This window comes from Podarcis erhardii, assembly GCF_964252035.2.
Source record: "Podarcis erhardii genome assembly, chromosome: Z".
Classification (NCBI taxonomy): Eukaryota; Metazoa; Chordata; class Lepidosauria; order Squamata; family Lacertidae; genus Podarcis; species Podarcis erhardii.
In genome coordinates this window covers 42,810,324-42,825,115 of record NC_138504.1, presented here as the reverse complement: position 1 = coordinate 42,825,115, position 14,792 = coordinate 42,810,324, and the positions used below count along the sequence as shown (strand labels likewise).

Here is a 14,792-nt window from a genome sequence, read left to right as displayed (position 1 = left end):
CATGAATTTGTCTAGTCCTCTTTTAAAGCAAATTCAAGTTTATGGCCATCACTACCTCTTGCTGGAGTGAGTTCCACAGTTTAACTATGCACAGTGTAATAATGAAACACTTGATTCCTCCAGCATTCAGCTTCACTGGATGTCCTTGAGTTTCAGAGTTATGCAAGAGAGAGAGAAACTTTCCTCTCTCCACTTTCTCTACACCATGCAGAAATTTATACACTTCTATCATGCTTCTATCACGCTTACTTTCTCTGATGGGGTGATGAGGTACACAGCCTCCAGGCTGGGCAGTGGCTCCCGGCGCTTGTTGATGTCTTCCACAACTGCAAAAGGCAACGCAACAGAGATTTTCATCAGGGAGGAAAATATGGCAGATTCAAGGTGGTTACCAAGTCCTGCAACTAGTTATTGCTCTATTCTCAGAGATCAATAGCCTACAATTCAATCAGTCCACGTGAGAAGTTAGCTTTCCCCTTGGAATGCCACCACCACCTCCAACAACAACAACAACACAGCCAGTACTCAAAATAAAATGGACTTGGGTGGCTGTTGTGCTTCTGACTTACTAAATGAAGCCACCACCCAGGTACACAAGTAGTGATGTATTCAGGCCCTAAGATGGAAGAGTGAGGCAGATGCTGAGATGGGGGAGGGGCCAGAGCTATGAGTCCCACATGCCCTGCCCCCCCCCCCACTAACCTGCTGCCCACTAGGGAAGTGAAATACATTGTTCTTTTGCTAGTATTGGTATAAGTTTCAACTACCAGTCCAATTAGCCTCAGTATGAATGAGGAGCTTTTTAACCATTGTATACTCCAAAACTAAACATTTAGGAATGCTGAAAACACCCCAGTTTCAAGAGAACAGGGCTTCACATACAATGAAACTTCACGGAAACACAGCTAAAGTCCAAAAGAAGATGTTTGATAACTGTCTCTGAGAGGAGATTGGCACCCATGGCACTTGCTCAGAAATCCAAGTTTGCCCATGGGCTGTCTGTGCTTTTGTCATTGATATTTTGCAATATGTTTCTACACCGCCCTGAGAGCTTTTGATAAGAGGTAGTATATAAACTGAAATCATCATCCTCATCATCCTGGTAAGCCATATGCCAAGCAAACTAGGCGGTATCCAGGTTTGGTTCTATCCAGACAATGAGGTGGAGGTGGCTGGAGAAAGGGGGGCAGGGGAGGTCCTGAGCAATGCACTCACTTGTTATGCCCTCAGTCATGATATCAGTCATTTTGCAGCAGGAAGAAAGCATACGCATACTCAGCTGATCCACCACCAGCACCTGGGAGAGAAGGAGAAAGAAGTCATGCAAAAATTGCCACTGACTTGGCTTGGGGTTGAACTAAAACTGTCCTGCATATGAGCATCTTTCCCCCCATTATCACCACCACCACTTACCTGCCCTTCACCATAAGGTCCTAGAGTGGGGTAACAGCAATTTAAAAACACAATATCAAAATCAGTTTAAATTGAATTACAGTCAAGAGAATATGGTGGATCCAAAAATATGTATCTCATGTGCCCAAGGTTCAGGTAAAGAGGCTAGTCTTCAGCTTACAACAGTTAACTGTAGCTAACTGTAGTTAAAACAAACAAGGCACATGTAACTTCCACATGTCTGGACAGGCTTGCCTAAATGAAAATGTTCTAAGCAGGCACTGAGATACAGTGAAGGCACCTGCCTCATGTCAACAGACAGGGAGCTCCAAAGTGTAGGTACTGTCATACAAAAGACTATTTTCTTACAAGTGTGGAATGAGGGTCATGTGGTGTCTGTAAAAGTGACAGTTCCTCAGATCAAGGTGGTTGAGCAGGCATGTGTGTTGGGTAAGGTGATCCTGCAAATAAACTGGTCCCAAGCAGAGGTGTTATATGCTAGCAGGCCCTCACTCCCGTAAGCAATCACACTGCAGCATTTTGCACTAGTTGTAGATTCTGCACTGCAGTAATCCAACCTTGAAGTCATCAGTGACTGGACTATGGTGGTCAAGCTCTCCAGGTTCAGAGGAACAGTTGCAGCTATTGCACCAGTTGCAGCTAGAAAAGGCACCTCTAGTCACTGAGGCTATCTGGACTTGCAGTGACAAATCTGGATGTAGAAGAACCCTCAACTGCATACCTGTAACTTCAGGAGGAGTACAATCCTATTCAAGGCAGACAACTGACTCATACTTGGTAAGCATTCATCCACAGTGCCTCCACCTTGCTAGGATTTAACCCAATTTCCTTACCTCATCCATCCCACCAATGCATTCAGGCACCAGTCCAGGGCCCCATAGACTCTCCTTATTCAGAGGTTTAGATAGAAACAGAGGTGAGTGTGATAACCATACTGATGGCATCTTGCTTCCAAATTACTTAAGGACCGCTTCTAGTGGCTTCAAGTATTAGTCACCCCATAGCATAACCACTGAAAAACACTCTCCCAGTATTACTCTCTGGACTCAGACCCACATGTAGGACCAAAACTGTTGTAACACAGTGCCCCCAATTCCCATTCCATGGAGCTGGTTCAGAGGATGCCATGGTCTACAGCAATGAGTGATCAAGAAGCAGGAGCAAGGTCACACTCCTTTTGTCTCATTGTCTGTAAAAGTCATCCATTACAGTCACCAAGGACATCTCAACCCAGACTGGAATGGATCTAAATAACCAGTGTCATCCAAGAATGCTTGCAGCTGACCCACTGCAACCCTCTCCACCACCTTTCACAAGAAGGGAGAATTTGTGACTCGTGGATTCCAGTCCAACTGTTCCAAAGTTGCTTTTCTTAGGAGAGACCACACCACCACTTCTTTCAAGGCAGCAGTCACCACTCCCTCGTGAAAGGAAGTATGTACCATACTCTGGACCCAACCAATCAAACTCTCTCTATTAGATTTGGTAGTCCAGGAGGGACAGGGGTCAAGAAGGCATGTAGTTGGGCGTACAGCTGCAAGCACCTTGTCCACATCAGCAGTCTGCATTGGCTGAAACTGATCCCACAACACATCACCTACTATGGCACAGGATGCTTCATCTGGAACAGCAGTAACTGCTGAATTGAGGGTTCCAGTGGAACTCACATGAGCCCAGTTTTGAAAGACCATCTCCATCCCTCCTGACCTTCTCAGGTGTTATGATCTGTGTGCGGCTCTCTAGGTAGGTCTGTCACCCTCAGAGGTGCAGAGAATGGTGGCCCAGGAGGGAGAGGACTTCTGGGCAACAGCCCCTAAATTGTGGAACTCCCTCGCCACAGAGATGCACCTGGCATTTCCCCTGTATAGCTTTCCCTGTATGTTAAAATGACCTCATTACCACGGTCTTTACTGTGGTATTTGTTTTGTGGGACCCACCTCTGCTGCTGAAGTTGTATTCTTCTGTTCCACTTGGAATGGTTTCAGTCGTTTTATAGTTAAACCGGTTTTTATCTATATGCTGTATTATTTATTCTTTCCTTCATTTATGAATTACTTCTCCTGAGGCATCTCAAAATGTTTTACAATGCAATAAAAACATATATGAAGCAATGGCACACACACAAAAAGTCTGAATAATTGAAGATATAATAAAGATTTAATTTATATTTTAAAAAGTACTTGTAACCAACCCACAGACCTTATGGTGAAGGACAGGTAGGAAATCTCAATAAACAAATAAATAAATAAAATTGAAGAGGTTTCTCTGGATGCAAAATCCTGAATCATATCTTGGGATTCTGTGACAAATGCTACAAAACATGCACACCCTGAGCCTACCAAGACATGAACTAATCCTTCTCTGGAAAAGTGGGACAAGGCAGCAGATGGCTAGCTGGAATTGGTTATAACTGTGTACATACACACATAAGCACACTAATTTCTACTAACTCACAATCTGTCAAGATCAAGCCTCTCACCTTCCATTCCCCCTTCTTCTTCACCTTTTTGATCACATCAGCCATAATTTCTAGAAGGAAGGAAGAAAGGAAGAAAACAAGATCAGAAAATAGAAGTGTTATGCTACTCACTGCCCCAAGGTCCTATGGCTGAGATTGTCTCCTTTTCTACCACCTTAGAATGCCTCACTGAGAAAGGTTTACTCTGTTATTTATTTTCTATTTTTACTACACAAGCATCAATAGCTCCTAGCCATGACAGCCAGGTTCTACCTCCACTGCAGGAGGCAGTATGCTTCTGAATGCCAGTTGCTAGGAATCATAAGCAGGAATGGTGCTGTTGCATTCAGGTCTTGCCTATGGGCTTCTTGGAGGCACCTGGTTGGCGTCCATGAGAACAGGATGCTGAACTAGGTGAACCACTGGCCTGATGCAGCAGCCAGGCTCTTATGTTCTGCCTTCTTTGATGGAGGGAATACTCATCTGGAAATCTCAGGTGGAAAGAGTACTACTGTGCTTGTTGGCCACTGTGTTGGACTAGATGGGTCACTGAGCAGATCCATTAGGGCTCTTCCTATGTTCAACTGACACTTAGCCTTCTCCCTGCCCTTAAATTTTTATTTTTGTAATGAGAAGTAAGGTAACAACAGCAAGGAGGCAAAAGTGAAAATGATAGGGAAGAGTAAGAGGATTCCCTCCTCCAAAGTACCGTAGATTCTGGTGTATTAGGTGACTGGGCACATAAGATGACTCCCCAAACTGGCAGCTGCCAATTTGGGGGGTCAACTTATATGCCCAGTCGCCTAATACACAGCAGTAGTGGGCAGCAAGCTCCGTGCTGCACTACTGGCGCCAGGAGGAAGCCGCCCAGAGAAGCCAGCTTAGCATCGCTGGGCGGCTTCCTCCTGGCACAGAGCCCGCTATCCACTGTCGCTGCCCAGCGAACCCATACCTATAAGATGACCCCTGACTTTTTAGAGGATTTTCTGGGGTTAAAAAGTTGTCTTATACACCGGAATCTATGGTACCTCCCCTCTCTATATCTGGATTCTAAGACACTCTTCCCAACAAATGCACAATTGAGTGTTGAGCTTCCCCTTCCATGATTAGGAACAGAGGTAGCTGCCTTATAATGAGTCAATCAGGCCATTGGTTCATCTAGCTCAGCGGTAGGCAACCCAAGGCTCGTGTCCCAGATGCAGCCCAATTGCCTTCTCAATCCAGCCCCTGGATGGTCCAGGAATCAGCAGTGTTTTTATATGAGTAGAATGTGTGCTTTTATTTAAAATGCATCTCTGGGTTATTTGTGGAACATAGGAATTCGTTCATTTCTCCCCCCAAAATATAGTCTGGCCCACCACATGGTCTGAGGGATGGTGGACCGGCCCACAGCTGAAAAAGGTTTCTGACCCCTGATCTAGCTCAGTATTGTCTACAGAGATTGGATGCAGCTCTCCAGGGTCTCCAAGCAAGAGACATTCCCAGCCCTACCTGGAGATGCCAGGGGTGGAACCTGGGAACTTTTACTTGTAAGGCAGGTGCAGGTGCAGGTGCTCTACCACCGAGCTATGCCCCTTCCCCAATTGCAACTGTGGTGGCTAGGGTCATCTCCAGATTGAATCCCTCCTGCAAAATACCAGAATTTTATGTTTGCCCCTGCCCCCATAAAAATCAATAAAAAAATACTTAGGTAACTGGGGTTCTGGCTCCCCTAACAAAAATCCTGGCTACACCCCTGGGAGAAAGCAACACGTCAAAGAAAAACATTCCCTCCTACCCTTCTCTATCAACATGCTGGCTTGCCAAGGACAAGGATGTCCTGTTGCACAGTGGAAAACTGCTAGTGTGCTGCAAGATCAAGAACTCAAAGTGGACCTTCCACAGGACACAAAATGGCAGACTGCATACTGTGTAGTAGCCTTAAATATCCATGTGTGTGCATTTAAGTCTATGTGCATTAGAGACTTAATGTGTGTCCCCACAATTCAAGAGATTTGACATGGATAGAGATGGGATAAGGACCAGAAATCTGAAGAGCAGCACATAACCATGCACAGGGACAAAGGTCAGATAATGCATGCACTTCACACTGCAACTTTCTGTTGCAGGTCCCACTTGTGAACAACACACAAAGCAAACCTGGATTTTAGGCAGCAGTCAACCAGTTTCTCTGTCCAGACAACATAGGCATTATGTGCTCAGGAAAATCTTTATCCCACTATCCCCCTGCCCCCCAAAATCACAAGGGAAACCAAATTATCTGGGATTAAACTCAAGGTATCATTGGGATTAAACTCACAACAGGACAGTTTACTGGTATTATTAGTTGCCAATGCCTACTAAATATATAGCAGTAGGATTGCAGAATAGCTTTGCTAAGAGGCCCACAGCAAGTGTTGGGAACTTGAGAATCCTGGTGGATCAAACCAAACCAACTGTACTTCAATCAAACAATCTGATTTATTAACAAAATATACAGAATGTGGTACTTCAGTCAAGTAAACAGGAGTGGATTTCTGTGCTGAAGGTCTGTGAACCTCATTAAGTTCTGGTAGCCAAATGTAATTCCTGGGCCTGGAATTACAGACCACAGGTGAGGAATCTCAGGCCACAAGGGTCAGCTATCTGAGACTGTCCCAAGGCCACACTTCTCCCTGGTTTCCCACGAGTAACTGGTTGGCCACTGTGAGAACAGTAGGGACCAGATGGGCCACTGGCCTGATCTTACATTCTTATAATAAAAGATAATTCTGATATAAAGGCAATAGGTTCTGTAATGTCTGCAAGTCCCCCATGGATATCTGTTGAAAACTTTTCCACTATAGGCCAGTGCCACCAAACAGCACATGCTGACCAACAGTTATGGGCAACCATCGGTAGAAAATGAGATAATCATACAGGAGTCCTAGATCAACAATGAAATATCTTAAGAGCAGTTTCTCTTACATTTGATATCAACCAACTGGCTTTTTAGTCCATAAATGGACTTAGCCCATTGATTCTCCTCTATTCTAAATCATTTCTCATCCTCCCACAATGTTTCAATCCTGTGATTGGTCCTGTCTGTGCATCTAGAACTGTGTAGAAGTGAGAGACTTCTTCCCTTTCCCTTCAAGCCAGCTTTTACCATGAGAATACTGTGAAATGGGTGTATACGATCAAGCGCCCAGAAACTTCTTACTTTTGCATAGCTGGAATGTTGTCTAAAGCGTTCAAAACTCCCATTGTTCTAGGCACATTTTGTGGCAGGGGATTTCATTAATGCGAGCAGTTTCTGAGCTCTGGGCACAGTACTGCGCCTAAGATTTCAGATTAAAACTGCCACTGGTGAAAGAAAAGGGGGACCTTTTTCTGCCTCCCCACTTCCAGCCACTCTCTGAAGATTTGAGAAGTGACCCTCATAAGAATACTAAGGGGGTGGGCAGGGGAAGCATAGCTTTGTTTGTTTTTTGCAATCTTCAGATGGGAACCACAGTTCTAGGTTTCAAAAATGAACATAAGATTTTAGCTGCAGTTCATTCATTTTCAGCTTTGTATTCTTGTTTTTAAAAAGTGTGCCTAGACCCGTGGTTCCCAAGGTGGGGCACACGCCCCACAGGAAGGCAATTTGATTTTTAAGGGGGGTAATTCGAGAATGAGTTATTAACAGCGAATGGCCTTTTAGGCTTCCTCCACATGAATAGGAGTTCATTTTTTGAATAATAAGAATTATATGTCAGGGGGCCGGGCATCAGGATTTTAGAGATGCTTAGGTGGGGCATGGCCAAAATAAAGTTGGGAACCACTGGCCTAGACACTACATTGCAGTCAGTGCCCATAACCTAGGCTTAAGGTGCCATTTAGCTCCTAGCTTTCATATCTTTCTAACGTTGGTTGTCTATCGTACAAAAGTAAGAGAAACATCCATTTCCCCTTCTATTTTTGCCTGTGGCTCTACCTGCCATGGTCCTGTGGCCCCTAGAAAGCTACCCACAAAGGAAGTGATTCTCTCTTCAACACTGAACCCTGAAAAACTACTATTCTACATTGCAGGAGGAGCCTCTAGAAATAGAAACAGGCTTCCTTCTTCTGAGGACAACAAAGCTTGAGACTTGGTGGGCATAGCTAGTGTGAAAATCCCTGTGTCCCCAATATGCCCCCCAAAGTGAGGAATTTCTAGATTACAGCTATGCTTCACCACATCTAGAATTCTTAGAACAGGGAGAAGCAACTAAGAAATGAAGGAACTGAAACAACCAAACGGAAAAACTGGAAAGCGGTCCACAGTAGTGCACGTCAACATGCATAAAACCTCCTTGCTCACAGCACACACAAAGAGAGGCATCAGTCCCTCAATTCGCTTGCCTTCTCTGCAAGGAGCTGATAATCTGACACAGAGAGAGAGAGACATTAGAACCTTATTTAGAAACAAGAAACAAGCAGCTTGAGGTGATGCCTTGTAATCCCCAAGCTAAATCGCATTTGGCAACCCTTTTATGGATGGTTTACACTAAGCGGAAGGGACGTCACACCGGACCCCCCCCCCCCGTATACACAAGTCACCCACCATTTTCACCCTCTGCATGTGCTAAGATCTGGACAGTTGCTCCTAGGGACACAGGAAGCTGCCTTATACCAATCCAGACCATTTGTCTATGTAGCTCAGTATTGTCTACACTGACTGGCAGCTGCTTTCCAGGGTTTCTGGCAGCAGACACTCCCAGACCTACTTGGAGATGCCAGGGATTGAAGCTGAGACAATTATCCATGCAAATACTCTACCCCTGAGCTACGGCCCTTCTCTAATATAGCCCTACCCCTTCCTCCTGAAATACTGTATATATATATTGTCCTTGTAAGGATGATTTGAGTGGTAAGCAAACAGATGTTAGTCATCCATATAGAGTCTTCTGGAAAGGCTCAGGCAGAGAGCGATTGGTCATCCATATGGATTCTTCTGGAACACTGCATAAAGAAAACTGCTTGTCGAATAAGCATACACAAATTTATTGGTTGATAACATGATAGATAGATAAGGTAAGGATACTTATAACATTATAGCATGCAGAGAATAATGTGTGCAGAGAAATCAGAGAGAGGAGCTGAGGGAAGTCCCTGGTGGGAGGGGGGAGGGAGGGATGGAAGGGGGGTGGGGGAAAGGGGGGGAAATAATGTATGTGAATATACAGTTTGATAATTTGTTATATTGAAATTGCTTAATAAAAATATTTTTAAAAAGAAAACTGCTTGCAAAAATGTGCAAGTTAGAAATTTGCACTAAAACGTTGGCTCACTTTCATGAACATATGCCATTAAAAAAAATAAATCACAAACTGTTGCAGAAATGTGGAAAACTGAACTTGAGAAACAGAGGGGGAACAAAATTGACAGACCAATCCCTACCAAGAAAAGTGCACAGCAAATGTGCAGGAGTAAATACATTTTTTTTTCATCTCACTTTTTAAAAAGTGAAGGTCTTTTTATTTCAACAATTAGCTTATGAGACAAAAGGAGGAAATCCACACACACACACACACACACACACACTGCTGCACACCCCCCTTTCTGCAGAAAGCATAGGGGAAGTTTCCGGAGTAACAAGGCATTGCAAACCTTCTGCTTACATAATCTGGCTCAGCAAAAAGAAAAACCAAGCCCTGTAGTTTGCACAGAGTTATCTCCCACACCCTATGATCTGCACCAAACCGCAGCCTATTGTCAGCTTCCCCTTTTCTAGGCATGGGCTGCACAGGCAACAGCAGCAGGAAGGAAGAGGAGATCACACCACTTTGAGATTATGGGGGGGGGGGAGACACAATTTTTGAAAGACTCCTTCATTTTTGTTTTTAAATCTCTTTAGGAATAGAACACACTTCCAGCTTCAGACCCCTACAGCTGGGCATGGTACAGTCCTTTCTACCACTCTTGGACTCTACCACCTCATTTGTGCTGTGTGTATATCTTTAACCTCTAATTAAGCAAGGCAAGGGCAATATTTTTTTTTTAAAAAAAGCAACAACAACACCATACACACAGGTTTATTTCTGCTTTGGCAGCGCCTGTTGTGTTTCAAGACGTACAAAAGTGAGAGGACTACAGCTCTCCCAGTAATCTTCCTGGAGAGGGAATAGGCCATAGCTGAGTAGTACGACATCAGTTCCCTCTGCACATCAAGTTTCGAGTTCACTTGCTGGTATCTAAAGTTGAAAGGCAGTGAGTGATGTGAAAGCCACTCATCACGAAGTATTGGAAGACACAAGATTTACCCACCCGGGAAGAATGGCAGATGAAAGTGATGGACTATATGGAACTGGCGGAAATGACTGGCAGTATCCAAGACCAAGGTGAAGAGTTGGTGGAAGAAGATTGGAAAAAATTTAAAGTTTATCTACAGAAACATTGCAAAAATTAAGGAATGTTAGAAGGTTGTTGGAATGAAGTAATGTGGTTTTAGCAGAAATGATATAAAGGATTAGGTTAAAATTGATTTTTTAATTGGTGAAAGACGAGAATTACAGTATATTAAGATAAATTATTAGGATAAAAACAAAGCTGGAAAGGATTTGCTGAAACATCTAATTGAACTAGAATACAAAAAAGGGAGGTGTGAGGAGGTCAAGGAAATAAGCAAAGGAAAGAAAGTTATGTAAAGGTTTGATCTGTGTGGTTTTTTTGTCAATTGTTTGTATTTTTTCTGTCTTTTTTATTTTTCTTTTTTAGTCTTTTTATTTTTTATCTTTGTAATCTTTAAAATTTGAATAAATACTATTTTTAAAAAAAGGGAAAAAAAAGAAAGCCACACCCAGTACCTTGGAAAGCTGCTGCCTTGTGATCTACTTTAAGAAGGGCCCCACTAGAGCAGGCCAGTGGCCCATTTAGTCCAACATCCTTAGTCCAACCAGATGCCCAAAAGGGAAATCCACAAGTAGGACCCAGCACAAGAGCTCTCCCTACTTGTTATTCTTAGCAACTGGTCTTAAGAGGCATACACCCCCTGCTATAGTGGGTATTTAGGTAGAGCATATTCATTCCTTCTGATAACAGCAACAACATTTATACCCTGCCCATCTGACTGGGTTTCTCCAGCCACTCTGGGTAGCTTCCAGCAAAATATAAAAACATAATAAAACGTTTAAAAACATTTAAAAACTTCCTAGTAGCGGGCTGCCCTCAGATGTCATCTAAAAGTTGTGTAATCATTTATCTCATTGACATCTGAAGGGAGGGAGTGACCACTGCTGATAAGGCCCTCTGCCTGGTTCCCTTAGTTCACTTCTTGCAGTGAGGGAACCGCCAATTCCCACCCACCAAACCTCCTGGTGGTGATCAATACCTCCAAGTAATGAACACCACTGGCTCCCCTTAGGCAGCACAGGGCAGACCATACAAAGTGAGATCAAGCTTCAAGATTCTTCAGCCAGATGACTTGTGCAAGCAAGCTAAGCCACAGGAAGGTGCCTTTGTTTTTGTTTTTTTCAAAAGTGTCATCTTAAGGACATAGAAGGAGTCCTGCTGGATCAGGCCAAAGGCCCACCAAGTTCAGCATCCTGCTCTCACAGTTGCCAGCCAGGCACCCCAGTGGGAAGCCCGAAAGCTGAACCAGTTTGCAATAGCAATTCCCTACTTGTGATTTCCCAGAACTGGTCTTCAGAGACATATACTGCCTGCAACAGTGCAGGAAGAACATATCCATCCTATCTAATAGCTTGATCCTCCATTTGTCTAATGCTCTTTTGAAGCCCTCTGAATCAGTGGCCACTGCTATTCCTTGCAGGTATATATTTCATTGTTTAACCATGTGAAAATAGAGGTCAGAGCTCTATTTCAAGGGCTGCCCGGTACAAGTCTGCTTTAGAGATTGTAAAAAGAACACTGGAAGAACTATGAGCACTTGGCTACCAGGCTGAGCAGGCACAGAGGTCCTGCCTTTCCATTTAAATTATAGCCACCATTTCTGAACTTGCACATATACATAGCAGTTAAAGGTTCTCTCTCTCTCTCTCCCTTAAAGTTTTCTGCAGTTATTATTATTTATTTGGGTGATGGATGTGTTATTTTGGAGGTGTGTGAAGTGGCTAACCTCCCCATCCTTCTGCAGCAAAGCACAATTTGGCCCTCTCAGCCGTTTCTTGTGCCATGCTCTTGATCCTCAGAACTGCATTGCAGCATTGCTCAGGACATACATTCACACTCTCTCCCTCTCCTTCTCTCTGCTTTCAGCTCAGGAAATCTAATAAGAAGGAAAAGAGGGAAAGGAGGTTTCAAGGGGACACACAGAGGGGACACTTCTCTGGAAACTGGGTGTGGGGGGGGGCGCTTCCTTTAAAACACTCCACACATACAAGAATGGGACTTTCCAGTTTCCCTATACAGTACTGGAGGGTTCTTTATTTTGGTTTTTTTGGGGGGGAATGCAAAAAGGTGTGTGGGTTGGAGAATAACATTGTCTCAAGGAAGGAGAGAAAGGAAAGAGAGGAGAGAGGTGAGCAACCAGATCAATAAAGGACAACACCCAGAAGGAAGGATAAAAATGGACACTGTCACCATGACATTGCTAAAATAGCATGCTGGAAAAAAATGTGTGCTTGACCTGATAGCAGGATTTGTTCCTCAGATAAAGGACACCCTTTGCTTTAGGCGATACTGGAATACATTTTAGTAGTATTTTTTAAAGGCACTATAGGCTCATCCAGACTTCCTTTTGCACTGGGCTTTCCAAACATAGGCCCACGCTTTAAAGCCCAGACCAGTGCCTAGAAACACGGTGCAATATGAAGTCTGGAAGAGCCCTATGTCTCTATTACCAATATGTAAAACAGAAGTAACAAGTGAGAGCTGCAACAAAATGTTGCAGTGTAGGGTACTCCTGTTCACAGTGATAGTCAGAGAGCTATCTTTTCCAAGATACTCCATTCCTGACCTACCCCCCCCCCTCATTTTCTGTTTCCCTACCCCAAACAGGCCCTCGGCATCCAGTGGCCACCAAGCACACTCAGTCCTTACTGTAGCGGGTTGGCGGAGGGTATTTTCCTAGTCTTTTTTTTGCATGTCTGCATGGTACTGCATGTTCCACACAGTATGTGAATAACACCCACTTTTTTTCTCAGTAGCCCATTTTTGGCTACAGTCCTATCGGCGCCAACTAGCCCATTTTGCTAATAGAGCGATAGTACGTATTCAGGGCAGCCAAAGAGACTGTATTTTCCTCTGAAGATCATTGCACAAAAGCCTTAGATATTTTTGATCCATTTATTTACAGATGTATAGCTTGAGCAGTATGATGGTAACATAGATGCAAGCATGCAGTCCAGCCCTCTCTCATGGCTGCTTTCCAGCAGATCTAAACAAACAAACAAACAAACAAACAAACAAACAGAACTGTAGGGTCCTTCTAGAGCTGTACCAGGGTCATAGCTTCATAGCTTTGCATGTAGAATGTTCCAGCATCTTCAGCTGAAGCTGGGAGAGACTCCCTGCCTGAAACCCAGAGAGGTCCCTGTCAGCCCGTGTAGACAATGCTAAGCTAGCAGGACCAATGGCCTAGTCAATATAAGACAGCTTCCTATGTTCCCCTGTCTTAAGGGAAGGGCCATAGCTCAGTGGCAGAGCATCTGCTATGCATGCAAAAGCTCCCAGATCTCCAGACAGGGCTCAAAATGAGCCTTGCCTGAAACACAGGAAAGTCATTGTCAATCAGCGCAGACAGTACTGAGCTAAATGCACCAATGGCCTGATTCAGTATACGCCAGCTTCCTCTATTCCTATATTCCACTTCAGGCCAATTCATTTGCCGCATTGGGGGAAAAGCCAACAACAATAATCCTCTTTGCTGCTGGAAAACAAGCACTTCAGGCTGGAAGTGTTCTCCCTGAGGTGCTAGCTTTCTGAGGGGTGGGGAAATAGCATCCCCTGAGTAGTTGCCATGTAGAAGACAGCAAAGCCAACCCACCAAATGCCATGGGATTGTTAGCGGGCAATGCATTAGACACTTTGAGAGGTCCTTGAAGGAAAAGCAAGCTATTAATAAATAAGAATCAGACTATCATGCCCATGCCATCTTAGGAAGCTGGCAGTCTTCTTATTCCTAGAATCAACGAAAAGAAAGAAGAACTGTGCCAGGTTGGTGACCTCCTAAGAGAATCAACAAACCTGTAGCAGCTTCCGCTACTGCTGATTCACCTTGGTGCTGGTCCAAATCCCTCAGCATCAGGGCTGTCGACAACAAACTCTGCATAACACAAATGTCTATGGGCAACATTTTATTTTACTCTTTAAAAAAGCCACAATCTAGTTAGGGAGATTTGTAAGCAGATGCCCACAGTCACTACTACCTCTTAGGCTAACGTCTCTCACAGGTTTGCTTTGAGGACAAAATGTAGAGGGAGAAGAAGTGTGCATAGCACACTGAGCTCTTTGGAGAAAAGGCAGGATACAAATGCAATAATAAATAAAGCAACACAGATTCAGGGCAAGGCTAAAAATTAACTTGTGTGGTTGGACAGGAAGCACAAGCAGCACCCTTTGGGAAGTTTTTATTACAGGTGAAGGGACTTTCTTCCCTTGCCACAGCCCCATCAAAAATCACCTTCATGAAGAGGCTATAGAAATGTTCTCTGCATTTGGAATGGGCTCCCTCAGAGGGTGATGAACTCACCATCACGGGAGGTTTCTGAGCAGAGGTTGGGTGGCCATCTGTCATGGATTCTTTAGCTGTGCTTCCTGCACTGCAGGAGGCTTAATGCCTTGAGGTCTCTTCCAACCTTAAAATTCTATGATTTTATAAGTCGTGTGTCTTTGTTTCTCAGTTTTATCCTTTTTCATGGTTTTGTATGTATTGTGGTGTTTTATGCATTGTGACTAGTTTTTTTTATTGATCACAGTTTAGTCATTATTTATTGTAATTGTTAAGAGTGAATTTCTGTTTATTATTTGCTGATGTCTG

The 14,792-nt window shown here is 43.9% G+C and overlaps 1 protein-coding gene and 1 long non-coding RNA gene across 4 annotated transcripts in view; one reads left to right on the top strand and one right to left on the bottom strand.

The window, feature by feature from the left end:
- LOC309333857 overlaps nt 1–14,792 on the top strand; it is a 153,927-nt gene that overhangs the window by 99,330 nt on the left and 39,805 nt on the right. The gene's annotated exons all lie outside the window — the stretch shown is intronic.
- LOC309333759 (syntaxin-binding protein 1) overlaps nt 1–14,792 on the bottom strand; it is a 58,888-nt gene that overhangs the window by 32,813 nt on the left and 11,283 nt on the right. For 2 of the 3 annotated variants that reach the window (XM_081847619.1, XM_081847620.1), the window contains exons 2-4: nt 3,893–3,942; nt 1,216–1,297; nt 250–326 (exon numbers count right to left, since the gene is read on the bottom strand). In XM_081847619.1, the coding sequence (XP_081703745.1) occupies nt 250–326; nt 1,216–1,297; nt 3,893–3,942 (209 nt within the window). The remainder of the gene's footprint in view (nt 1–249; nt 327–1,215; nt 1,298–3,892; nt 3,943–14,792) is intronic. The other variant, XM_081847621.1, reaches the window with a different exon arrangement.